This window comes from Scyliorhinus canicula, chromosome 9 (assembly GCF_902713615.1).
Source record: "Scyliorhinus canicula chromosome 9, sScyCan1.1, whole genome shotgun sequence".
Lineage (NCBI taxonomy): Eukaryota > Metazoa > Chordata > Chondrichthyes > Carcharhiniformes > Scyliorhinidae > Scyliorhinus > Scyliorhinus canicula.
Genome location: NC_052154.1, coordinates 21,440,124 through 21,467,991, shown reverse-complemented (window position 1 = coordinate 21,467,991; position 27,868 = coordinate 21,440,124). Strand labels below are relative to the sequence as shown.

At 47.7% G+C, this 27,868-nt stretch overlaps 1 protein-coding gene and 1 non-coding gene across 2 annotated transcripts in view; both read left to right on the top strand.

Annotated features, from left to right (window-relative positions):
* Window positions 1–26,564, top strand: part of wfdc1 (WAP four-disulfide core domain 1) — a 61,165-nt gene extending 34,601 nt beyond the window's left edge. The window contains exons 3-6 of the mRNA XM_038806319.1: window positions 8,690–8,773; window positions 14,367–14,507; window positions 17,385–17,435; window positions 25,920–26,564. Coding sequence (XP_038662247.1) covers window positions 8,690–8,773; window positions 14,367–14,507; window positions 17,385–17,435; window positions 25,920–25,978 — 335 coding nt within the window. The 3' untranslated portion in view covers window positions 25,979–26,564. The remainder of the gene's footprint in view (window positions 1–8,689; window positions 8,774–14,366; window positions 14,508–17,384; window positions 17,436–25,919) is intronic.
* trnas-aga lies at window positions 17,874–17,955 on the top strand. Its single transcript has one exon. It is a non-coding gene; the product is annotated as a tRNA-Ser (tRNA).
* Window positions 26,565–27,868: the final 1,304 nt, after the last annotated feature.

The window sequence follows — 27,868 nt, the reverse complement described above, 5'->3', positions numbered from 1 at the left end:
ATCAGGCATGCTATTTTGGCATTGTGTGACCGGGGGTCACTTTCATCATTGCGGACAAGTCTGTAGGAATTGTCCCTGTGCCATTGTGTGGCGTCGAGTGTGTTGTCGGGGTAGTCGGGGTCGGGTGGTGGTTCTGGGTTTTTAAGGTAAGTGACTTCCATGGGGTCACTGGAGTCGGGGTCGTAGTTGGTGCAGTGTGGGCTGTATGGCTGTGTGGTGTCGCTGTCTTCAGAGTCGGTGTCTGTCCTACTGTCTCTGCTGTGGCAGCTTGTGGGCGTGTCGGGGCGTGGTCTGTAGTGGTCTGTGGGCGGAGTCGTGGGCGAGTCCGTGGATGAACTGGTCTGTGAGGGGGATGGTGGAAAAGTGTCTCTGGTGGGCGGGGTGAAGTGTTCTGCTGCGTCTAGCAGGACATGGTGGGCATGGTTGGCCTGTGTTCCATATGCCTTTAACTGGTTTATATGGAACCACGCGGTCTTCCCATTAGGATACTTTATCCTGTAAACGGAGGGGCTAATTTTGTCCGAAATTGAGTAGGGGCCGGAATATTTTGGAGCCAAAAAACTGCTGGGGTTATAAACAGATAACATTACCTGTTGCCCAACCTGGAATTCTGTGGTGTGTACGGTCTTATTGAAACAGGCAGTCCGTTGCTGTCGGCGTTTCCCTAGCTGGGCTGCGGCTGCGAGCTGTGCAGACCTCACAGTCTCAACTAGTTCTTTAACTGCTTTTTCATGTGTGAGGGCCGTCACTTCGGGGCTTGTCATGTCCAGTCCTAAAAGGAATTCTGTACCTTTCATAGGGCGTCCGGTCATGAGTGTGTGTGGTGTGTATCCTGTCGATGTGGAGACAGTGTTCCTTATGAACATAAGTGCAAAGGGGAGCACTGAATCCCATGTGGAATTGTTCTCTTGAACCATTTTCCTAAGGGTAGTTTTTAGGGTCCGATTCATGCGCTCCACAATCCCGCTGGACTGTGGATGATACGCAATGTGGAAGTTCTGTTTGATTCCGAATATTGTCAGGACGTTCCTCATGACCCGTCCTGTAAAGTGAGATCCCTGGTCCGAATCGATACTTCGGGGTAAACCCCATCTCGTGAAGATGTGGTGGGTCAGGATCTTTGCAGCTGTCTTTGCTGTGTTTGTTCGCGAGGGAAATGCCTCTACCCATTTGGTAAAGGTATCTATGACCACCAGAACGTATTTATAGCCATTCCTACAAGGGGGCAATGGACCTATAAAGTCGATCTGGAGGTTTGTCCAAGGGCCGTTAACTGGGCGAGTATGCCGAAGTTGTGCTTTCTTAGAATACCTCTCCGGGTTATTCTGAGCACAAATCAGGCAATTCTCTATGTAGTGCGTTACATCATTCCTGAGATTAGGCCACCAGCAGAGTTGCCTGAGGTGCCTCGTTGTTGCATCAATTCCCTGATGCCCGTGTCCGTCATGGAACAAGGCAATCATCTGATTCCTGTCCTGCTGTGGGACCACATAAAGTTGGTCCTTAATGATCACACCCTCATGTGTGGTCAGTGCGTGTTTAAAGTGCTCGTAAGCAGGCACAAAGTTTCCCTTGAAAACCTCCCTGAGGTCTCCGTCCTGTTTTTGTGCTGCCACGAGATCTTTAATATCAGTCTGTGAGACTTGGACTGCGCTCACAGGGGCGCTAGCTGGTGCGCTAGCTGGGGGGGTCCATAAGTGTCCTCTCCTGGAACCTGCCTTAGCCAATGCGTCGGCCTTTACATTCCCAGGGGGTGATGACCTATGGTGACTTCTTACTTTTATTATGCCGAAGGTCCTGTCCTTCGCTTTTGCTAAAATATGCTGGAGTAGAGGGGCTGATGGAAGGGGTTTTCCGTCTGCGGAGACAAAACCTCGTGTCCTCCACAGGGGCAGAAAATCGGTCAAACTGTTACAGACATATAAGCTGTCTGAATATATGTCTGCTGGGCTGGGGAAAGAATCGGGGTGGTCCACTATGTACGCTATGGCTGCTAGCTCTGCTGCCTGCGCGCCTAAGTGACCTGGTAACTTAAGAGCTATCTCTTCGAGAGCGCGCCCCTGCGCGTCCTCTACATAGATGCCGCATCCTGTGATACGCTCACCATTTAGAACTGTGGAGGAACCGTCTACATAAATCCTCAAGGGTCCACACGTGTCTGTGGGCTGGGGGCTTTGTTTCGGGTTCCCTATCTTCCTGGGGGGTGTTTTGGCTAAAAAGGGTCCTGTGTTATGCAGGGGAGCTACAATTTCACAGTCATGGGGCTGTCCTGGGTATTGGAGGTTGTCTGCTAAGTATGTGTGGGTGCGTGTCCGTTTCACTGTAATGTCCCGTCCTTGTAAAAGTAGGGTCCACCTAGCTGCCCTAATCTGGCTAACTGAACCGTCCTTCAGTCGACCGTCTAGTAGTAGCTGTGTGGGTGTGTGTTCGGTCAGAATAGTAATGGGGTTGAGTCCGGTGATGTATGAGAAATACTGCACTGCCCAGAAGACAGCAAGGAGGTGCCTCTCACAGGCTGAAAATCCTTGTTCTACCGGGTCTAACAGTCGGGAGGCATAAGCCACTGGTCTTAGCTGCTCGTGCCGTTCCTGAAGCAACACGGCCGAGAGGGTCAGATCGGTGCTCGCTACCTCTATTGCGTACGGTGAAAGTTGGTCGGGGACTAGCAGCGCGGGTGCTGCACTAAGGGCTCGTTTCAACTCTTCCACAGCGCCTGTATGCTGCGGAAGCCATTCCCAGGGGGCTCCTTTCTTAAGGAGGTCTGAAAGTGGGGCGGCTTTTGTCGCGAATCCGTCGATGTGGTTCCGACAATAGCCAACCAGTCCTAAAAACGACCGGAGGGCTGATACATTCTGGGGAAGGGGCAATTTGACAATCGAATCAATTCTTTTGAATTCGATTTCGCGTTTGCCGTGCGTGATGACTGATCCCAAATACATCACTTTACTTTCCAATATTTGGGCCTTTTTCGGGTTAACTTTACAGCCAATTTCAGTTAAGAGTTCCAGGAGTTCGGCCAGAAGCGAAATGTGCTCTGCCTTTGTGTCTGTCTGCAGTAGTAGGTCGTCTACATACTGTACCAGACATTCGGGTCGGGAAAATTTTTCTAATCCACTTGCCAGCTGTCGGTGGAAAATGGAGGGGGAATTGTGGAATCCTTGTGGGAGGCATGTCCACGTGTACTGCTGAGTTTTGAAAGTGAATGCGAATTTGTATTGGCACGCTTTTGCCAATGGTATTGACCAGAATCCATTACTGATGTCCAATACCGTGAAGTACTTGGCGTTGAGACCCTGCTTGAGCATGGTCTCGTTGGGGCTACTGCGGGGGTTACTTTGTTGAGTTCCCGATAATCGATGGTCAGACGCCATGATCCATCGGGCTTCCTCACTGGCCAAATAGGGGCATTGTTGGTGGAGGCTACCGTTCTCAGTACACCTTGTTCCAACAAGCTGCCTATAACTTTTTCTATTTCCACCTCTGCCTCGAGGGGAAATCTATACTGCTTTTGCGGTCGGGGGTCCTGTCCGGTAACATGAACTTGTCCAGTCATTCTGCCACAGTCATGACGGTGACTTGCAAATGCTGTCCTGTGTTTGTTTAGTAGGGCCTTAATTTGTCGGTCGGTGTGGAGTGTAGTCAGGTCGAATGAGTACTCTCCCACTGCGCTAATCCGATTAGCGTAGTCTCCTACTGTGAGGGTGGCTGGGGCTCTGTCTGATCTCGCCATTCGCCAGACACACTGGTTCACTGGGTCGAACGACAAGCTGTGGGCGTTCATAAAATCTATCCCCAGGATGTGCTCTGCTGTCCGGGGAAGATTTACTAAAACTACGGGGTGCCTTGTGCTAATGTTCCCTAGCTGGATCGCTACGGGTGCTGTGATATGTCCCTGCTGCGAGTGTCCGGTGAACCCGCTAAGTGTGATGGTGGAGGTGGTCGGCCACGTGTCTGAGTGTGCCGTGGTTGTGGAGTTAATGGTGGTGCGGGATCCTCCTGTGTCCCACAGTAACTCTATGGGCTTCCCTTTGACTTTTGCCGTGACTACGGGCCTCCCTGATGAGTCCCATAGTGTGTCACAGACCCAAGTGGGGGAGCCCGAACACCGTCAGTTCGTCTCGTCCACATTGGTGGGTCCTGACTGTACTGCTACATTGTGGATGGGTTTTGCTTTGTTGCGGTTCAGAGTGCCTGTCTGCTGGCCTCTCTGAGATCGCTGGGGTGCTTGGCACTCTTTTGCCCAATGCCCTAACTGTCCACAGTTATAGCATTCCTGTCCTTTCTGTTGAGGGCTGCTCTTGCCTTCATTTACCCATGCGGGCTTCTGGTGCTCTCTGACTGCTTGGATATCTGCAGCAGCCTGAGCCTCTTCTGGGGATCTAACCTTTGCTTTTGCCTGAAGCGATTGCTCCCAAGCGCGGGACAATCTTTTGAGGACCCATTTTTCGTTATGGGCCTCTTCTGAGGGGTCGTAATTATTGCAAGCGCTCTGTCCTGCTTCTGTTGCGTGTGAGATAATTGTGCGCGTCCACTTAACCATGTTTTCGCGGGTTAAATGCGCTCTATCTAGCTGTCCGAAAACTGCGCTGAAGTGAATCCACAGCCTTCCGGCGAATGCTGTGGGGTGTTCAGATCTCTTCTGCCTGCACTTATTCAAGCCTTCTACGGGGTCACCTCTATTGTACCCGATGGCATCTAAAATAGCAGTGTGCATCTCCTCTAGGCTGCCTCCTGCCACGTTTTGTGGGTCGGGGAGGGCTGCCACTACACTCTGGTCTAAGCTCAACACGGTGAGCTTAACCTGCTCTCTCTCATCCAGGCCGTACATGGTAGCCTGCTGTTTTACTTTCGCGAAGAACTGGTAGGGGTCTGCGGTGGGGAGGAACGGAGTGATCTTTTCACAAGCGTCCCTTAGCTGGGTTACTGTTAAAGGGGTGGTGTAAGTTATGTCTGGGGCGCCTTCTGATTCGGCTTTCCTCTGTGTGGTTACGGGATTCATGGGTGCGGTTATGATCTGAGCTGTGGGGGGTTGGGGTGCCTGTCGTTTCTGCTGAGCTGCGGGCGCACATGTTCCCTGAACATACCGCTGCGCTGTCTCGCTTAATTCCTGCCAATCTGGGGCGTTTTCCCCATCTAACTGAGCTCCAAAGGTGCTTTGGAAGCCATTCTGCACCGAAAGCAGAGATTGCAGTTCCGCAATCTGTTTTCTGCATTTTGCGTGGTCAACTGTGCTTTGTCTTTGTTCGGTTGTTGCAGCATGGAGTGCTCTCAAAGCTGCTTTGAGATCGGAGCATTGCCTCTGCAATGCCTCCACCTGCTTCTCCGATTCCTGTCTTATCAGAACGGCACGTTGCACGTCCTGATAGGCTTTCTCATACTGGGTCTGGGAACTGTTCAGATGAGCTAGACAAGACTGGTGAGCCCTCTTGGCATCATCCACCTCTCTACCCTTCTCTGCCAACTTCCCTTTAAGATCCAGGTTTTCTTTCTCGATGTCCCTGACATCGACCTTACTCATTCGGTTCCTTTCCTCTAAATCTGCCCGGAGCGTCCTGATGACCTCCTCTGCGCCTCGCAACTGTGCCAAGCAGGACACAATCGCCATCGGCTTGCGTGCTTTACCTAAACTCTTTTTGTGTATCTGAGAGAGGTTCTCCCACCAAGTATGACCTATACTTCCGGGACCTGTCTCCTCATTTGCACAAAACTCTTTCCAAAGGGGCCATCCCTTTCCTTGTAAATATTTGCGGAGTTCCAGCTCCCACGTGGGACACTGGCCTACCCTGCTACTGCTGCTGGTCGCTGCGACCACAAACCTTTCTGGGTCCATCAGACGTTCCATTGCCTGCATGGCCATTTCCTCTGACTCTCTTTTTATAATTTGGAACAGGGGGTTGCTGGGGTGGTGTTTCGTAAAAAGGGTACGGCTTACGCTATTTTCCGATTACAAAACTACCGAAAGTTTGTCGCAACAAAAAGCTTTCAGTTTTACCTTACAGCCCTGTTAGTACGCATGCACTAAAACACACTTCCGAATTTCGCTTATTATTTTGAACACCTTGAATACTTGTGATCTCTTTCTTTCTCTGCAATTTGGAGTTCTAATTCAAATTTCAGGGTCCTGAACACTGTGGTGTTTCCACTTACAACAGGGTCCCGGCGGATGTCGCCACTAAATGTGCACGAAACACAGTTCCTCAAGGTTTCAAAGTAATAAAGACGATACACCGATTAGTCAAGTTCAAACGATCAATATTTATTATACAGTTAATAATAAATACTCATGCACACACACTAAGAGACTAAGCTACAACTAAACATAAGCAAACAGAATACTTATCTAACAGGAACAGGCAAGGTCAGAGAACGAGGCCTTCGTCCTGGTTTTGTCTGCAGCCTTCAGCAAGCGTTCTGGCACTTGGGAGTCTAGCGGGCTTGGATCGCGTAGCGAGCGTTGAACTTACGGTTTCGGCGGCTGGTGCTCAACGGCTGGAGTCAGGATACCAGGTGTCAGTCGGGGCCGGAGCACAGGTTTAACAGACCGGACAACACGAGGTCCCTATCTTTTATAGGGGTTCCGTTGTCCTTCCCTCTTCTCGGGCGGGCTCTACCTATTGGATCAATTTCTTATCGATACTGGATTAATTCCCCAATGCGAGGGGGTCTCCGTGATGGAGGGGGCGTTTCTTATGTCCTTTTGTTCGGAGGTTTCTGGTGCCTCGATGTCTGGGTCTTGATTGGAATGTGTCCATTCAGAACCAAATGTATCTATTGTGTGGGTGTTCAAGTCTGATGGCCTCATTAGCATGCAAAGCGTTTTGCCATTTGCACCTAGCTAAGGTCTCTTTACCTGAGCCCAAACTGGTTTCTGCTGCTGCAGAATGCAAACTGCTCTTTGCAGACTGCTGTTCTGGCTGAACTGTCTGTTTCTCAGCAGCCTTCCATTTTAGTTTGGCTCAGTGTCCATTTTGCGTGGCCAGCATGGCTACAATATTGAATCGTAAATAAAGCACAATTGACTTCAAAGCCTCTTAATCCCACTTACTAGTTGTTCAGAGCCATAACACAGTTTTCATTTTCCCACATTGGCTGGGTAAGGAATGTACTCCCAACTCTGCCTCTCCCACTGCTTGACAATTTGTCAATAGGCCTGCCACATTGTGTCAGCTTGATTTGCTTGCTCAATTTTCCTTCAGTTTAGGGCCGCCTTTTCTTGCCTCCTTCTGCCCCATGCTCACACAAGATTTGGAACTTGCCATGTGGGCAGCACAGTAGCACAGTGGTTATCACTGTTGCTACACAGTGCCAGGGTCCCCTGTTCGATTCCTGGCTTGGATCACTGTCTGTGCGGAGTCTGCACGTTCTCCCCGTGACTTTGTGGGTTTCCTCCGGGTGCTCCGGTTTCCTCCCACAAATCCCAAAAGACGTGCTTGTCAGGTGAATTGGACATTCTGAATTCTCCCTCTGTGTGCCCGAAAAGGGGCTTTTCACAGTAACTTCACTGCAGTGTTAATGTGAGCGAACTTGTGACACAAATAAAATTATTATTATGTGGAAATAGGAAAACAAGAATGTTAATCAAAAACTTGCTCTTATTTTCAATCTCAGATATCAATTCAGCATGTGAAACATTCAGCAAAATAAAGATTTTAGCTTCCAGGTATCAAACCAGTAGAATGTAGTTTCTATAAAATACTTGTTCTGGATTGCATCATGTGGGATTGCTTCAGGTTTGTAGAGACGCTGAAGTATGTGAAGGTGAGGAGGATACGATAGAATAACTGGATTTGAGGCACAGTGACACAGTGGGTTAGCCCTGCAGCCTCATGGCACCGAGGTCCCAGGTTCGATCCTGGCTCTGGGTCCATGTGGAGTTTGCACATTCTTCCCTTGTTTGCGTGGGTTTCGCCCCCACAACCCAAAGATGTGCAGGCTAGGTGGATTGGCCACGCTAAATTGCCCCTTAATTGGAAAAAAATTATTGGGTAGACTAAATTTATAAAGAAAAACTGGATTTTGCAATCTAAACTTTCAAATAATGAACATGATTTCCTTGTAGCCTCTTAAGTGAATGTATTCTAATCTTGGAAATGTAGGAGTTGATCTTTCATAGGAAGAATATTCATCATTGATGCAGACCATAATAATAATAATCTTTATTGTCACAAGTAGGCTTACTGCAGTGAAGTTACTGTGAAAAGGCCCCAGTTGCCGCACTCCTGTTCGGGATCATAGTGGCTATCTTCAGCCTTTTGAAGTATGGAAAAAAGCAACAGGCTTGGGATGACATGAGAATATCTGGCTGCCTTTACTGGAGAAACAAAAAATTGCAATAACTTATAGAAATGGAAGCAGGGATTACCGAAGACAGATGTTTGTACACTCCTCACTCTCACTCTCTCCATGTGTCTCTCTCTCAGTGTCTCTCTCATGTACCAATACAAATGACGGGTTCCAATAACAAGCAAAAATAGAAATGATGTGAATACTGAGGCCCCCAACTAATTACTCAAAATTATCTGTGGAATTTGCATAATTATAAGAAGAATTCTGAGAAGAATATTTTGTGGCATGTATTGCAGTTCAGATATACAAAGCATTTATAGGTTTTGTCCTACAGTCACACCAAAAAGCTGCACTATGTGTGTTTGCCATTGTGTTGGCTTGTTTAACTCATGTCAATTTTTAGTTCTAGATTGGTTGGTACAGCCAAAACCGAGATGGCTCGGGGGCAATGGATGGCTCCTTGACGGACCAGAGGAAGTACTTCAAGGTGTTGTTTCTTCAATATTATTAGTGATTTGGATGCATGTGAGCTGAGTCAATATATCAACATAACTCCTTGTAAATGAATGATTGAGGTTATTATTTTCTACGACCGTTTATCTCCTAAAGTCTGTTCTGCCATTCATATGGAGATGACAATTTTGTTGTTTCTTTTTCCCTCAAGTTGCTGAATACCTTGATCTTGTAGATCATTTATGGTCTGGTTTTATTGCTCGATTTTTAGGGTCTTAATTATTCTAATATTAACAATGGAAAGTGGAGCACGTCCAGGAAATGAACTGAGTGCCAAAAATCCTTGGTGAATTAGAACAAAAAACAGTAAAAATCTATATCCTCTATTTGAAACATCGCTAAACACAATATAGATAAGAGAAGGAAATATGCATGTACAATTTAACCAAATGATGAGCACCAGGCACTCCACTGCGGTCTCCACACTCGCAGTGTAGGTCTCGGTGCCACTCATTGCCGGCAACATCTCCTATGCCCGTAGCCTCTAGGACTCCTCCAACCGGCTATGGATATGCTGGAGTGTCACTGACACCTCCCTCTGAATGCCCAGGTTGGTCACTATCGTCTCCATCAGCCCCCGGTAACTCTGTACCACAGGCTCAGCATCAGGCTGGGACCCAGCTGGGTCCAGGGATCCAGCAGACCTCCAACTGCTGTCTTGACTGGGGGTTCCTGCCTCCACCCGATGTGCATCATCAGCAGTGTGGTGCTCACCGGACTGTGCCCCAGAAGCCTGTCCACTAGCTTGTCTCACCAAGGTGTGTGAATCTGCGCTGGTGGAGGGTGGGGATGACAGCTGTGCCACGACCACGGCCGCATCCTCGGAGCTCTCTTCCGAGGTGTTCTTCTCGGAATCAGGAGAGGGGGCCGTCCGGGATGGGCCGGCTCCGTCGACTGGAGGACCTGCGGGAGAATGGACATGTGGTGAGTGGGAGGGATGGGTTAGTCAGTAAGGCAATAACAACTCACATTTGACACTGTCCTCCGGGTGGAACACAGTGGTTCCTCACCTCTGCGGCGTCCGCCGGCCTCCGTGTGGTGACCCATCTGTCCTCGGCCACACCAGACACCTCCGAGGCCCGCTCCTCAAAGGAGGTGAGGATTCTTATGTTTCGCACCCCTCCGTCGGTCTAGGCCCTCTCCCGCCTATTAGTGGAGAGCTTTTTCTGAGGAGACACAGAAAGAGCATTGTTAGCCACACGCGTTGTTCCCAGTGATGGGAGAGGGAGTGTGCAAGAGGGCTTGAGGGGGAGGGGGGTGGAGGGAGGGCTTGGAGTTGCATGGGATGTTGGGGGTGGATGCTCCCTTTGGGGGGGGCATTGGTGCCTACTCACATGTGCTGTCCGGTGTAGGTCATTGACCTTCCTGCACTGAAGGCCAGTCCTCCTGTTCACACTCCCCGAGCTGACAGCTGCCGCCACCTCATGCCAGGCAGCACTGGCTACCTTGTGGCTGACTCTCCTGAACCCTCGGGGGAACAGGGCACCCCTCTTGACCCCCACGGCTTCTCGCAGCCTCCCCAGGTCAGCATCCCCGAATCTTGGGGTCGGTCCCCTGCGTCCCATTGTTGCGAGCTGGCTGGGATTGGCTGAGCAAGGGCAGCTTAAGTGCAGCTCGATCTTGTTAACGGGGGGCTGGCGATCACGGACCCGCCGAATCAGCTGGCAAGCCTTCATTTGGGACAAGAAGCCCGTGAGGCCTGATTAAAAGGACCAATTAACATTGAATAGCGTTGCCGGTCTCGCCGGGAAGCTCGCAGCAATTCCCACTCGCTGCCGCACTTAGAAACCTTTGCGGAGAAATGTGCCCTATGACTTCTGCACTGCCTCCAAGGCAGGTACCTATTCCCTCCCTATCTCCAGATCCTTAAACTGCAGGGTGAGCTCATCTAGAAACGCACTATTCATGGAAGCATAACAGGAACAACAGCTGTTGCTGCTCAAACTCTGAAACCCAAAGCTTGAACCCGCATTCCACAAGAGTGAAGTGCCCTCCATATCTCTGTTTATTAGGCTATTAACTGGCCTAATAGAAATAAACTGAAGATTTAAATAAACAGACGCCTCATTCGACACTCACCAGCTAGCTGCTTCCCTACACTGGTATCACTTTATTTTACAAGGAGGTTGGCTTTAAAGTTTTTACTTGACTCTTAAATATCTATAAGTCTTGGATCTTAATTTACTGACAAATTCAGAACCTTTTAATGCTACGATCCCTTGTTATTTAATTTTAACTTTCAATTTTCAAATTGACTTCAGGTTTTATACTAATTAATTGACTTTGGGTTCAGTTGATTCATTTAAATTAAATTCGAATGAAAGCATTTTGTTTATGAGCCTCCGTTTCAAAAACTGGAAAGGGTGTTGTTACTGCACAGGGATACTTAACTGGATCGGTCACCTTTCTGCAACAACTTGGAATAAGGTGCTCTCAAATTTAAATTCGATATTGTGCAGCCTGTTTCTGTTACTCTGACCGGCAACAAGAAGAGTGGAGCACAATTTGCCCAATGTGGGCATTTTCTGTATTTTATAAAATAAATATATGTAATGACAAATATTTTGCAACATTTTGCCATCCGTGAAATCATCCCTACATACAAAGAACTCAGAAATATAAGTGTATTTGAACTGAAAATTACAAAGCCGATTGAGCCTTTTAAGATGCTTGCCGAGTTCCTGTTTCTTTGCAGCTTCTCCTTGTGTCGTACATTTGTCGCAGGATTAAGAAAATACAAAGTACAAAAAAAAGGCTGTCGTTAATCATAGATGTTCAAGCATATTGTCCCCTTTCACAGTTCACTAGGCTGTGGAAATAAGTGGAACAGTGATTAAGGGTATTTACTTTCATTCAGTAATTGAACATATGAATAATTTTAGTCATCTGAATTTTAAATTGGAAAATGCTTCACTTTTCATCACAATGACTTTACTCAAAGTCATCCGTTTGAAACATTCTCATTCTCACCGTGCCAGATGTGAATAATAATGCTTTTTAAAATCACTCTGGAGACATCCTGAACAGGCGGAGAGTTGAAGATTATTCCTTGATCTTTAGCTTGGATAATTAATTATTAATGCTGTGGCTGTAAAGTGGGATGCAATTTAGTGTTTTCGGTTCAAATTTATGCACGGCGTGGAGTACGAGGAATACCCAGGGAATCCCGATGTCAGGCCTCCATCTTGAACAGGTGGACCGATAGCGAGGTCCCATGGTCGCCACCCCGCCCATCCCCCATCCGGTTCACACCACAAATTGGCCCTGACCACCTCCCCCACCCTAAATTGGAATATTGTATGCAGTTTTGGTCTCGTTATCTGAGGGAGGATGTTCTTGTTTAGAGGGAGTGCAGCGAAGGTTTACCAGACTGATTCCTGGGATAGTGCGACTGACATGTGAGGAGAGATTGAGTTGGTTGGAATTATATTCACTGGATTTCAGAAGTTTGAGGAGGCAATCTCATCGATACTTATAAAATTCTAACAGGCTTAGACAGGGTAGATGCAGGAAGGGTGTTCTATCTGGTGAGCGGGGTAAACCTTGTAGGACTGAGATAAGGACAAATTTCTTCACCCAGAGAGTGGTAAACCTGTAGAATTCACTCCCACAGGAGGCTGTTGAGACCAAAATATTGTTTTTAAGAAGGGGTTAGATATAGGGCGGGATTCTCCCAACGGGAGACTAAGGGCGCGATTCTCCGCTCCCGGGAAAATTTGTGAAGGCCATCGTGAACTCGGCCGAGTTTAACAACGGCCTCGAAGCCTGCTCCTCTCATCGAATTCAACCCCGCCCGGGGGGATAGGAACGGCGCTCTGTTATTCTCGGCCGCCTGGCCTTGACGCTTGCGTCAAGCACACCTGGTCGCTGACGGCTGATAGCTCAAACCCGCGCATGCGCGGTGGCCATCTTCCCCTCAGCCGCCCCGCAAGACGTGGCGGCTTGATCTTGCGGGGCGGCGGAAAGGAAATAGTGCGTCCAATTGAGACGCCGGCTCGATGATCGGTGGGCACCGATCGCGGGCCTGTCCCCTCCCGAGCACAGTCGTGGTGCTCATTCCCCACCAGGCCCCCTACAAGCCCCAAAACGGGCATCTCACGGCGATTTCACAACGGCAGCGACCAGGTGTGCTTGCCGCCGTCGTGAAACGGTCGCGAATTGCAGGCCGCTCGGCCCATCTGGGTCGGAGAATCGCCGGTCGCCGTGAAAAACGGCAAACGGCGATTCTTCCGAGCGGGGGGAGGGGGGGGGGGGGGGGGGGGGGGGGGGATGGGAGAATTGCAGGGGGCGCCAGGGGGTCGTGAAATTAGTCGGGGGGCCCTCTCGTGATTCTCCCACCCGGTGTGGAGAACGGAGAATCGCGCCCATATTGCCGACGCCAGAGTGAAAACTGGAGTGTTTCACTCCAGCATCGGAGGCCGCTCCCCGACCCCTATTCTTCCACCCCCGGGGGGGCTAGGAGCGGTGCCGCGTCATTTCGCGCGCCGGGCCTTGATGTCGCGTAAAAGCAGCGCTGCGTAAATTATGCGGCCGGCACCGATGCCGCGGTTGCCATCCTCCCCGCAGGCGCCCCGCAAGAAATGTCGGAGTGATCTTGCGGGGCGGCGGAGGAAAGGAGTGCGTCCTTCAGAGACGCCGGCCCGCCGATCGGTGGGCACTGATCACGGGCCAGACCCCTTTTGAGCGCCCCCCCCGGTGCTCGATCCCCCCCCCCCCAACAGGCCACCCCCGCAGCATTCGCGCGCTGTTCACGCCGGCAGTGACTCGGTGTGGTTGGCGCCAGCGTGAATACGTCGTATTGGGCAGGCTGCTCGGCCCATCTGGGCCGGAGAATCGCCGCTCGCCCGTTACAAATGGCGAGCGGCGATTCTCCGAGCGGCCTGCCGTAAATCTCGTTTTGGGGGGGTGGGAGAATAATGTGCGGGTGCCGGGTTGGAGTGGCGGGACTCGCCTGGCGCCCCCGTGATTCTCCCTCCTGGCATGGGGATGGGGGGGAGAATTGCGCCCATAGTTCTTGGAGCTAAAGGGATGAAAGGATATGGGAGGAAATCGGGATCAGGTTACAGAGTTGGATGATGAGCCAGAATAATATTGAAAGGCAAAGCAGGCTCAAAGGGCCGAATGGCCTACTCCTTCAATTTTCTATTTCCCATGAGCAGCAACAAGATTACTGATGTATTATTTGTGTATTAAGGCTGAGTGAGACAGATTTTTGATCTACAAGGAAGTGTATGCTTATGGTGAGGTAGCAGGAATGTAATGTAAGGCCACAGTCAAAAGACCCATGATCATATTGAATGATGCAGCAAGTTGGAGGGGCAGAATGGCCGAGCCCTGTTCTTACTTTTTATGATTTTGTAACTGAGGCAACTTTAAAGAATCATTTATCCATTTTTTATATTCACTGATTCTCTTAGTATCTTATTAACAACATAACATAAGCAGACATTGAAAGTGTTTTTTAATTGCTTTTTTTTGCACAAACTTTAATTATTTTAATCACATATTAGAATATAATCACAAAGTTGGATCCTGCCGGTTTGTTTAGCCATTTGTCTTTCTTGCAGCTGAAGCCTGTAGTACGACAGAGGACGGAGATGAACCCCTGCATTGTCCCACTGGCTACGAATGTCACATCATAAATCCTGGGAATCCTGCAGAAGGAATTCCAAATAGAGGGCAGTGCATAAAGCAACGAGGAAATAGTGGTCAGTTAATATCTCGCGTATTCTCCAAAGATACTGTGGTGACAATATATTAATATACAGAACGAGTGTTGATAATTGAATGGTACTGTTGACTCAAAACTCAGGTCTGAATTGATTGATGTTTACTTGTCAAGGGTGGACTCGGCAGACTGTAAAAACTGAGCAACGATTCTTCAGTACTAATTTCATACAAAACATAAACATTATTTGAAATGCTGAAACCGAGTGATCTACAACAAGTGGCCAGTTTATATTGCCCAGGGAGCAGACACTTCAAACCCCTCCAAATTCTTTAAATATATATATATTTTTAAAATGGCTTTTGGATCCAGGCCAGTTTGGAGTGGGATGATAGGTGGGGTGCGGTGGGGGGGGGGGGGGGGGGGTGGATTTGGAAAGAGGAGGAGGGTTATGGGTGATGGAGTCCTCTACAAGGTAGCCTACGGCTGCTCCTGCCCTCAGGTATGCATTCAAGGAGAGTCTCCACATCTGCCTGGAGCATTGGAACCACTTCAGTTGGTTCTTATCGAGCTTGACAGCTACTCGGAGTGTTGCATGAAGGCCGACTGCCTCATGAATGGCCTGGAGATGGAATGGAGCTGGGGGAAGCACCACTTTAGCCAAGGGAATTTGGTTTAGCTCCAGCCTGGGCTCAGTCTCTCAATTTTACAGGCTGGATATATCAGAAAGGGACAGACTGTAAAGAGCGATGCCGTGAGGTGCCGATGTGCCTGGACACCATTGTGCCCAACTCTGTAGCCTCTGGCAGATTTGAGGGAAAAGGCGACAGATTACATTGGTATCCTGATGCACAGTCTTGGTGAATTGCTTTCTGTAAAGTAGCTTGGTAATTTGGTCCATTGTGAGCTTTGATGAATAAGAGACAAAGTTGGTTTTCCACAAACAGTGAACTAATAGTCCTCCAACACAGAAATAAAATTAATATATGAAGGGATTAATGTGAAATAATAACTTCTCATGCTCTAATTTATTTGATGGGATGAATACATTTATTCTGGCAATAATTCCAACTCTATGATGCATGGAAATATTATTACTCTCCAGTTCCACCCATCCTTCAGTGCTGGACAGGGCATTCCCTTCTCTGCAATGCTTTTTCCAGCAAAATTTCAAAGGCTTCATCTGAACATGTTAGTCTGTGGCCCCTTCCTGTATTTTTCAAAGAAACCTTTTGCTTTCCAAAGCTGCAAATCACTATGCCTGTCTCCCAAAGCTTTTCCATGCTCTAGAAACACCAAAGTTCCTGGCGATTAATGGATGAGATCCCAATCATAAGTAGTTTCAACTTTAGAACCTCACTGATAGAATATTAATGAGGTTGACCTCAGAGATGCCTATGGAGTCAGCACATTTATGGTAAAGTAGTTGGTCTTCCTGCTGTACCCATCAAGTGCTCACCTAATCAGAAAATCTATGTTATCGCCTTACTCTAGTCCCAGAAATCTCAACCAGATAGATTAGCACACAGCCACAGTAGGCGATTCAAACTTCATAGTTTTATATCTTGTCGGTTAGAGCTCACTGAAGGCATACTTGCCTCTGCATCAGAAGAATGGGGGTTATTATTAATTCCAGTACAGTATTGAGGAAGCGGTGCCCTAACGGAGGTGCCATCCCTATGAAGCAAAGTTAAACTGGGGCCTGTCTGTTTTCATAGATTATCATAGAAGTTACAGTGCAGAAGGAGGCCATTCGGCCCATCGAGTCTGCACCGGCTCTTGGAAAGAGCACCCTACCCGAGGTCAACACCTCCACCCTATCCCCATAACCCAGTAACCCCACCCAACACTAAGAGCAATTTTGGACACTAAGGACAATTTATCATGGCCAATCCACCTAACCTGCACATCTTTGGACTGTGGGAGGAAACCGGAGCACCCGGAGGAAAACCACGCAGACACGGGGAGTATGTGCAGACACCGCACAGTGGCCCAAGCCGGAATCGAACCTGGGACCCTGGAGCTGTGAAGCAATTGTGCTATCCACAATGCTACCGTGCTGCCCTGTTGTCTTCAATGGTTTGAAAATATCCCACGGCCCTACACAAAGAAGTGAGCAGGGTTGCCCTCCCAAATGTTCTGATCAATAATTCTCCCTCAACCAACATTTACTAAAACACATTATTTAGTTATTAGCTCATTGCCATTTGTGGGACCTTGCGATGCGCAAATCGTCAGTCAAGTTTCCTGTATTACAACAGTAACTCCACTTGCATTGTCTCTAGGTGTTTTGGGAATCCTGAAATCATGAAAGGGATGAAATTAATACAGGTTTTCATTTCTTAATTATGAAGATCTATTCTTTAAAATAAAGTGCAGCATATTCACCATCATCTTTATCCATGAATTATTGCGTTCACTGGAAATAAATCATTTTATAATGGATAATAGCTTGGGTAAACAACATACAATATTGACATACAGGGAGACCCAATGTTCTGACACTGTTTACCATTTATTACTTGAATTACCATAAAAGGGCATATTATTTGAGCCAGGAACCCTTTAATTTTCTTATCGTTTAAAGAAAAATGAACTTGTACACATCAGAAAGCAATGAGCTATTTGACAGATAATGTTTAACGGGAGAATGCTATCACGGTATTCACGAGAGAATGCGATCAGGGGCTGGTATAGCACAGTGGGCTAAATAGCTGGCTTGCAAAGCAGAATAATGCCAGCAGTGCGGGTTCAATTCCCGTACCTGCCTCTGCGAACAGGCACCAGAATGTGGCGACTAGTGCTTTTCACAGTAACTTCATTGAAGCCTACTTGTGACAATAAACTATTATTATTACTATTTTATTCACTATTTCCTCAAAAGTTAATCCTAATTACTCTAAATGTCTGTTTTCAGATGGGCGCAATTTAAGACCGAAAATGTACAAGGACTATAAGGATTATTTTGGTAAGAACTTGCAGTAAATTGAATAGTGTTCCCACTGATTACATGTTGTGTATTACATGTTACGATTCCCATGGAGACCGATAAAGTTATTTTTAAAAATGTCCAATCCCAGCAACCAATAGAAAGAATCGCACAAGATTTCAAATTGATGATTTTATTTACTGTAACATCAACATAAACTAAACAGACTTATAGACAACTAATATAGCAAACTACAGAAAGGGTATTTACAATTAACTAATTAGCAACCAAAATATTTTGCAATCCATTATGCCACGCTCCCAGCAGATATTTAGCATTGATGATTGAGTCCCACGCTCCTGCCAGCTTTTCAGCAGGCTCCCTTCTACCTTCACCCCAACATGAGTTTTCCAGTGCTGTTTGAAAGTCATTTCACTCAGTATTGAGTATCCAGAATGGACTTCCATCAGCAATAGTGTAGTCATGGCCGAGTGGTTAAGGTGATGGACTAGAAATCCATTGGGGTTTCCCCACGCAGGTTCGAATCCTGTCGACTACGAATGTTCTTATGGGCAGCACGGTAGCAGTGTGGATAGCACAATGGCTTCACAGCTCCAGGGTCCCAGGTTCAATTCAGGCTTGGGTCACTGTCTGTGCGGAGTCTGCACATCCTCCCCGTGTATGCGTGGGTTTCCTCCGGGTGCTCCGGTTTCCTCCCACAGTCCAAAGATGTGCAGGTTAGGTGGATTGGCCATGATAAATTTCCCCTAGAGTCCAAAATTGCCCTTAGTGTTCGGTGGGGTTACTGTGTTATTGGGATAGGGGGAGGTGTTGGATAGGGTGCTCTTTCCAAGAGCCAGTGCAGACTCGATGGGCCAAATGGCCTCCTGCACTGTAAATTCTATAATTCTATGATAAAGGCCAGCCTATAATATTGTTCCCTTTGGCATCCCACTAGGTGGCTAACACAAAACAGTCTTTTGTGTCTGCTTTTCACAGAAGCAGTTGCCGATTCCATCTCCCTCTCCAGGTCTCAAAGTCCGAGAGTCCTATGTTCAGAAAGAGCAGCTGGCCTTTTGTGTCATGGTGTGAAAAATGGCATTTGATTTTCTGCAGGTTTTGGCCTGGGCCGTTTTCCCCGTGACAACCAGGTTACACGGACCTGTCTCCTGGCAGAATCCAGTATGTTCTCACCATCTCCCCCAATCCAGGGCATTCCATTTTACCTTCAATCAAAAGGAGACAGTTTCAAACATAACCATCCTATCAAGTCTCGCATTTGTAACAAATGGAAGATTTATTTCTCCGTAAATGCAAAAATTTGCATTTTGTTTAGAATCTCAAAGGCATGAGAATAATCTAAGCTGGATTTTCCTTTTCCAGTGCAATGGCAATAAAGCTTTGCTGGGGTGAGATATCCACCCTCTCCTCACCCGCAGCTTTGAGCCAGATCTCATTTAATGTTGTCAGGATACCGTGGTATCCATCTTAAATGTGGAAGGGAAATTGCAATCATGCCCAACAATTAAAATGTAAAGAGAGGTTAGTATATTTAAATTTAGGAGTTTGATGAAGGCAATCGATCATTATCATATAAGTCCAAGTGTTCACACAATATTGAATTGCTGTCCTAACAAGATACAACACTACTTGACACCAGGAAGATGACCAGCGAGATTCTCCGACCCCCCCGTCGGGTCGGAGAATCCCCGGGGGGGGCTGCACGAGTCCCGCCCTGAGACCGGCTGCCGTATTCCCCGGCGCCGGTTTTTAGGCGGGGGCAGGAGTCACGCCACGCCAGTCAGGGGCCGTTGGCAGCGCCCCCCCCCCCCGGCAATTCTCCGGGCCCGGATGAGCTGAGCGGCTGTCCGTTTCTGGCCAGTCCCGCCGGCGTTGGTTAGATATGGACCCACACGGCGGGACCTGGCAGGTAAGTCGGCTGGGGCGGTCCTCGGGGGAGGGTTGCAGGGGGATCCTACCCGGGGGGGGGGGGGGGGGGGGGGGGGCGCAGTGGCCTGGCCCACGATCGGGACCCATCGATCTGCGGACGGTCCTGTCCGGAAGTCGGGGTTTTGACGCCGGAGGGGTTCGCGCCGGTTTGCCCGCCGGTGTGGGGACTTAGTCCCCGGAAAGAAGAATCCCACCCAACCTATTTCCTTTATTAATGTGGCATTTCAACACATTCATCCAGATGTGTTGGGAGAAAATCCGGGAAGTATTGATGACGTGCAAGATTTCTTCAAAGTCAGTCCTGGCTGATTTCTGTCCTCCCCAGCTCCCCTGATAATGAGCAGGAAAGAATGCAAACAGCTTTTTATTTCAGAAAGCTACCAACCGATAGAGAAAATTGAGAGTTAAAGGACAAAGTGGACTAATACTTATCACTTATTCACAAAAGTGCATGCATGTGTTTAGTGAAGTCAGGTTTATGGTTTGTTGCACATTCCTTACAAAGAGATTATGATGCTGTGGGGTTATCATCAAGGTTATGCACATGCTGTGAGAACTACCATAACTGGATTTCACTTGATACTGTTCCTGATGCATTGAATATCAATGATTTGGAATAAAAACAGAAATAATGGAAAAACTCAACAGGTCTGGCAGCATCTGTGACGGGAGAGCTAAAGTTTCAAACCAGTATGACTCTTTTTAAGATACTGAGGTGGAACTAAAACTATGTTAATTCATGAGGGAAACATGCACTTTAATTTAAGAAAGCACCGTAGCACTGGTTAGCACTGTTGCTATACAGCGCCTGGGTCCCAGGTTCAATTTCCGACTTGGATCACTGCCTGTGCGGAGTCTACACGTTCTACCTGTGTCTGGCTGTGGTAGTATGACTAAAGGTACTACGGTACTTGGGAGTGTGAGCTACCATTGGTGGAGTAGGCTCGCTGCTCATTGGCCCAAGTGTTTGCATTTCATTGGTCGGAACGTAAGGTAGCTCTGCCCAGTGAGCCGGGGTATAAGAACCCGTGTATCCCAGCAGCCGGCCTCTTTCTGTACTCGAGCTGCTGGGGAAACATCTTGTTGGTTAAAGCCTTCAATTCAGACTACATCCTCGTTTCAGTCGTTATTGATCGCGCATCAATGGGTTTCTTTCCTCCCACAGGCCCCAAAAAATGTTCTGTTAGGTAATTTGGACATTCTGAATTCTCCCTCAGTGTCTCCGAACAGGCGCAGGAGTATGGCGACTCGGGGCTTTTCACAGTAACTTCAATGCTGTGTTAATGTAAGCCTACTTGTGACAATAAAGATTATTATTATAAAAACAAAATGGTAAGCAATAAAAAAGGATCTGCCATCAATTGCGCACCTGATAGAGCCTGTGGTACCAAGAGCTTGATATACAATAGCACGACCATGCAGCAGATCAGGACGAACCAACATACTAACCAAACCTTACTCCTGCAGTAGAATGAGTGGCGGGATTCTCCCATCCCACGGCGGAGTGTCCACTCCGTCGAAACGCAGTCGCGTTTCACAATGGCGTGAACGGGCCGCTGCCAGGAGTAATTCTGGCCCCTACAGGGGGCCAGCACGGCACTAGAGCGGTTCACGCCGCTCCATCTGCCGATCCTGGCCCGAACAGTGTGCCGCGGGATACGCGCATGCGCAGTAGTGGGGGGCCTTGCGCCACGCCAACCACTCTGGTGCCAATGGCGCCGATTCTCCGCTCTGCGGAGATTCTCGTGCCGGCGTCAGGGCAGCATGGCCTGGTCGCGGGGATTCTCCGGCCCTGCCCAGGGTTGGGAGAATCCCGCCCAAGATCTTTTGTGTAAGTTTTTTGCTCACTAGTATTGAACACGATACTCAATATGTGGGCAAAACTGTAAAGCCTTAGCATAATTTACCCTCTATTGTTTTAGATATACATTCCAATGTTCCGTTTGTTTTGCTGTATTGTTCAGACAGGGCAGCACGATAGCACAGTGGTTAGCACTGTAGTTTCACAGCGCCAGGGTCCTGGGTTTGATTCCTTGCTTGGGTCACTGTCTGTGCGGAGTCTGCACGGTCTCCCCGTGTCCGTGTGGGTTTCCTCCGGGTGCTCCGGTTTCCTCCCACAAGTCCCGAAAGACATGCTGTTGGGTAATTTGGACATACTGAATTCTTCCTCTGTGTACCCGAACAGGCGCCGGAATGTGGCGACTAGGGGCTTTTCACAGTAACTTCATTGCAGTGTTAATGTAAGCCTACTTGTGACAATAATAAAAATTATACTGTGAAAGTGATGAGTCTGCGAGAACTCCTAAATTCCTTTCTAATCCAGCCTTTGTGAATTCAGTTCTACTCTGTATTTATAATATATAATTTTTCTCACCAATGTACAATATATTGATGAAATTTACTTGGCCATTTGCTCATCGGATACTTCTGTAAGCCTTTCATAATATGCCCTGTCTCTACTTCTGTTTCACCGTTGTTAGAAAATTTTACCTTTTGTTTTCTATTCATGTAAATTAGGAATAATGAGGATCGAGGGACTGACACTGTGGAACTCTACTCCATTTCTTCCAGTAGATTAATATTACCTCCCATGATTACCCCATTTCCTACATGTAACAAAGTTCATATTCAGTCACACTATTGTGAATTTCATTTAATTAAAAGTCTTTCAAATGTAATTCTGTTAGATTTAATTTAGACTTGCAGAATGCTTCCATCATATTAGCCTTTGCAAGACCCCCAAAATAAGTCGTACAGGTTGGTGGAACAGATTATCCCATCTAATATCTATACCTCCCTCAATACATGAGCTTGCAGCATCCTATGGGCTGTTAATGTCAGACAGTAAGTTCAATGTGAATTGCAAGTAAAGGTCCGTCTTTAATTACTAGGGATGCATGACTTCTACTGGTAACAACTTGCATCTTTCTTTGTTGTCCACGGCAACTTGGCTTCCATATGAATTAATTTTCAAGAGATAAAAGCATAGGTATATAAGCCAATAAGATGCAGGAGCAGAAATAAGCCATTTGGCCCATCAAGTCTACTCAATTCAATGAGTCCATTCAATGGGGTACAAAAGGTGAAGTCACACGTTATCGGGGTGAGCTGGCAAGGTGGATACAGAACTGGCTAGGTCATAGAAGGCAGAGAGTAGCAATGGAAGGGTGCTTTTCCAGTTGGAGGGCTGTGACTAGTGGTGTTCCGCAGGGATCAGTGCTGGGACCTTTGCGTTTGTAGTATATATAAATGATTTGGAGGAAAATGTAACTGGTCTGATTAGTAAGTTTGCAGACGACACAAAGGTTGGTGGAATTGCGGATAGTGATGAGGACTGTCAGAGGATACAGCAGGATTTAGATCATTTGGAGACTTGGGCGGAGAGATGGCAGATGGAGTTTAATCCGAACAAATGTGAGGTAATGCATTTTGGAAGGTCTAATGCAGGTAGGGAATATACAGTGAATGGTAGAACCCTAAAGAGTATTGAAAGTCAGAGAGATCTAGGTGTACAGGTCCACAGGTCACTGAAAGGGGCAACACAGGTGGAGAAGGTAGTCAAGAAAGCTTACGGCATGCTTGCCTTCATTGGCCGGGGCATTGAGTATAAGAATTGGCAAGTCATGTTGCAGCTGTATAGAACCTTAGTTAGGCCACACTTGGAGTATAGTGCTCAAATCTGGTCGCCACACTACCAGAATGATATGGAGGCTTTAGAGAGGGTGCAGAAGAGATTTACCAGGATGTTGCCTGGTATGGAGGGCATTAGCTATGAGGAGCGGTTGAATAAACTCGGTTTGCTCTCACTGGAACGACGGAGGTTGAGGGGCGACCTGATAGAGGTCTACAAAATTATGAGGGGCATAGTCCAAAGTCCAAAGATGTGCGGGTTAGGTGGATTGGCTATGCTAAATTGCCCGTAGTGTCCTAAAAAGTAAGGTTAAGGGGGGGGGTTGTTGGGTTACGGGTATAGGGTGGATACGTGGGTTTGGGTAGGGTGATCATTTCTCGGCACAACATCGAGGGCCGAAGGGCCTGTTCTGTGCTGTACTGTTCTATAGACAGAGTGGATCGTCAGAGGCTTTTTCCCAGAGTAGAAGGGTCAATTACTAGGGGGCATAGGTTTAAGGTGCGAGGGGCAAGGTTTAGAGGAGATGTACGAGGCAAGTTTTTTACACAGAGGGTAGTGAGTGCCTGGACCTCGCTGCCGGAGGAGGTGGTCGAAGCAGGGCCGATAGTGACATTTAAGGGGCATCTTGACAAATACATGAATAGGATGGGAATAGAGTGATAAGGACCCAGGAAGTGTAGAAGATTTTAGTTTAGTCGGGCAGCATGGTCGGCACAGGTTTGGAGGGCCGAAGGGCCTGTTTCTGTGCTGTTTTCTTGTTCTTTGTTTTATTTGAGATCATGACCAATCTGATCATCCTCAACTCCATTTTACCACCTTATCCCCATAACCCTTGATTCCCTTACTGATAAAAATCTGTCTGTCTCAGACTTGAACATACTTAACCTCAGCTTCTACAGCTCTCGGAAGTAAAGAATTCCACAGATTCACTACCTTATAAGAAATTCCTCCTCATCTCGGTCTCCAATGGTTGACTCCTTACTCTGAGATTCTGCCTTCTGGTGCTAGACGCTCCCACAAGGGGAAACAGCCCCTCAGCGACTCGGGGCTTTTCACAGTAACTTAATTTGAAGCCTACTTGTGGCAATAAGCAATTTTCATTTCATTTCATTTCAAGCCCCCTGAGAATCCTATATGTCCCCTCTCATTCTTCTAAACTTCAACGAGTACAAGTCCAATCTACTCAATCTGGCCTCCAAGAAGTGCTCCATACCGGGACGCAACCGCGGTGAATCTTCCCAAATAAGTGGGGGGAAAAAAAGAGTGGGTAAATCCTGAGTCAAGCCTTTTAAAAAGCATTATTAATATAATGATGTCTATTATTGGCAGACAAGAGGGAGAAATTAAATGTACCTCGCTACTAAAATACATTATTTTATTCAAGCAGAGAGCATCGATTGTATCATTGGAGAGGGAGGATCTGCTAAATCCAGTAATGTAAGGGAGTTACATTTATATCAGGCAGAATAATCAAATTCCACATCACCAGTAATTTCAACTGCCTTTCTAAATTCTCCTCCCTCACATTGTTGAACTGAGAGGCTCGGTCAAACTGGCTTGTTAATCGGGTTGGAACATTCTTTTTGATGTGAAAAGTCATAGAACATTTTTGAAGTCAAACGTAATTGCGTTTTCCAACGAGGCAGCATAATTGTAGGATCAACACTATTCGCAAAATGGGGAGTTTGCAAGATTTTACCTTTATGCCATGGGCGATTAGAATATGGAATGTATTGCCAAAACTGGTGATTGAATTATAAGTCCTGACATTTAAAAGGGAATTCAACATGAAGAAAAATGTTAAGGGAATAGATGGAAAAAGCAGCAAATTAAGATTAGATAACTGGCTCTCTGGAGCTAACACAGGTCCTACAAAATGGACGAAATGCCTACCTCTGTTCTGAAATTGTAATCAATCTAATTCTTTGTAAATATCACTATTAATGTATTCTTTTTATAAATGAACTATATATCCTTTTACTAAAAGCTCATTGCTGTGTAGCTGCTCTGGTCAGCGGTGGCTCAGCAGCAGCTGAGTGGGGCAATGACAAGGTTGTGGCTTCAGGAATTTGAGCACATTACCTGAACTGGCACAATGGTGCAAAATTGGGGAAGTGCGATACTGTTGGAGTTGCCATGTTTTGAGTTCGGTGCTAAACTGAGGCCCCATCTGCCCTCACGGGTGAATGCCAAAGACCCCATGGCACTACTCGCAAGAGTAGGGGAGTTCCTTCTTTTGGTTAGGCCCGAGCCAAAATGTATCCCTCAGCCAAGCTAACCACCACCAACCCATCCCCATATGCAGTATACCACCACCACCACCCCCACCAGCCCCTCCCCCACCCCCAATGCCACTGGATATCATTGTTTAACATTGCTGTTTGTTGGAGCTTGCTGTATATAATTTTGTTGCCATGTTTCCGACATTACAACAATAACTGCGTTTAAAGTTCATAATTGATTGTAAACCATTTTTTAACATCCGTAGATTGTGAAAATTAAATCTTTCTTCCGGTCGCTTCTCTTCCTGTATAAATTGCGTTGAAGCTTCATCTCCAAGGTAGATGGCGCTGTTGCTCGCTCATCTCTGAGGCCTGGCAGCTTCAACCCACAACAATTTCAGGATAGCGTTAACCTCCATGGTGCAATCCAGTTTGAAATTTCAAGGCAGTGTGCCTTCCAATGCTGTGACTGCCTCCTCTCTCATTTGCCACCTTCTCTTCTGAGAAGCAGTGTGCTGTTGAACGGGACTCCTCCATTGCAATCCCCACACAAGGTTAACACTCGTGAGCGAATGAAATGAGGAGCATCATTATTCATGTCCTGTGGTTTCTTTTCTCGCCCTCTAGGTCTCAAAGAGAATGACAGAAATCAATTTCATGGTAGCAAACAGAACAAATTTAGACAATTATATTTGTAACATGACTATTTTCATTTTGCAGGAACTAGTTCCAACAATGCAGTTGGCTACAAAAAGCACCACTATAAACATCTGGGCTAAAGTTGCCAAAATGAAGGTACAGCAAGATCTGTTGTCAGAACACAATGTGATTAAGTGTATACGTCCCGTAATTCTACAAGTGTCAACTGTTGCAAATCTACAGGTAACTCGGATAATTATTCTGAGTCACGTCAGCCTCATCGTTAATTGCACATCAAGTAAAAGCCCAGAATTTGCTGGCAAAATAATGACGAGTTAAAGCCGCACATCGGTATTAGCGAGTCAAAGCTCCATCAATTTGTGGCAAAGAGATACACAGTGAGCTGTGAATCGCTGTAAATTGCTGGACAATTTGCTGTTAATCTCCCTGCAAATGTTAAGAAATTCCTGCACTCGTGCTCTGAAAACTGAATTAAGCAATTCGCAGGAAGTGGCTTCAGTTGAACAGTGTGAGGACCCCCAACAATGGAGCAATTTCTGTTTCCGGTGAACTTCCACTGTGAAACCAGTTAGCAATTAAATGATAATTGTTCTGCACACAGCCACAGAAAGCACACAACCGGGATGCAAGTCAAACTGATTGTTCTACAGATATAAATGGTTTGTTGTGGATTCTTGCTGGGAATAAAGTCAATGCCAAATTTAATTCAGCCTGCCAGGAGTGAAGAGTTACCCTGCCCACTGCACTACCCACCTCAAAGATTTGTGGGTCCACAAATTTCTAAGTAACCAACAAAACCACGCTGATTCCAAAAGTGGCAGAATGTTTCGAATTTCCAAAAGAATATGTTGCGGGATTCTCCAATAATGGGGCTATGTCCCCACGCCCACGAAAAAGCGCGCGCGAATCACTCCGGACTTTCCTGAAGAAGGGGGCTTGCAGGGCCCCGGCGTGCTCCTCGCAGCTCCGGCATCCGATACGGGGCACTGCACTTCCTGACAGGGGTCTGCCCATGTGCACGGCGGCCGCCTGTGTCGGCCGCCCCGCGCGACATGGCCGACCCACACCACGGACCGTCACCAAGAAGATAGACCCCCCCCCAGATCGCGCGCGCCCACGGATTGGTGGCCCCCTATCGATAACCTGGCCGTCCTGGAGCCCCCCCCCCCTCCCCCCCACCACCATCCATAGAACATAGACATAGAACATAGAACAGTACAGCACAGAACAGGCCCTTCGGCCCTCAATGTTGTGCCGAGCCATGATCACCCTACTCAAACCCACGTATCCACCCTATACCCGTAACCCAACAACCCCCCCCTTAACCTTACTTTTTTGTAGGACACTACGGGCAATTTAGCATGGCCAATCCACCTAACCCGCACATCTTTGGACTGTGGGAGGAAACCGGAGCACCCGGAGGAAACCCACGCACACAGGGGGAGGACGTGCAGACTCCACACAGACAGTGACCCAGCCGGGAATCGAACCTGGGACCCTGGAGCTGTGAAGCATTTATGCTAACCACCATGCTACCCTGCTACCCCCCATAATCCCCGGTGAATGATCCCCCAACCCCCCCCCCCCCCCCCCCCCCCCCCCCCCCAGGGCGGCCGCGGACTGAGTCCGCAACAGCCACGCCGAGTGCCTGCCGGGTGGAACCATGAGAGAACCAAGCCGGCGGGAACTCGGCCAGCTGCACTCAGTGAATCGCCGCGGGGACCTCTTTCAATGGCCCCCGACTGGTGCCGTGTCGACCCGCGCGCGACCGATTGCCGGCGATTCTCTGGGGACCAGAGAATCGGGGAAGCGGCATCGGACCTGATCTCAGGTTTGACGCCCATTCTCCAACCCTGCGCGATTTCAGCGCGGAGGTTCGGCCGAGTTCTTTCATATGTATCAGCAACTGCATTCTATTCATCTAGTAAATTGAAATTAACAATCTGAATCCTGAGCAACAGGCTGTCTGTTTCATCTCTCATGTTCCATTGGCCAAAAAATAACTTAGA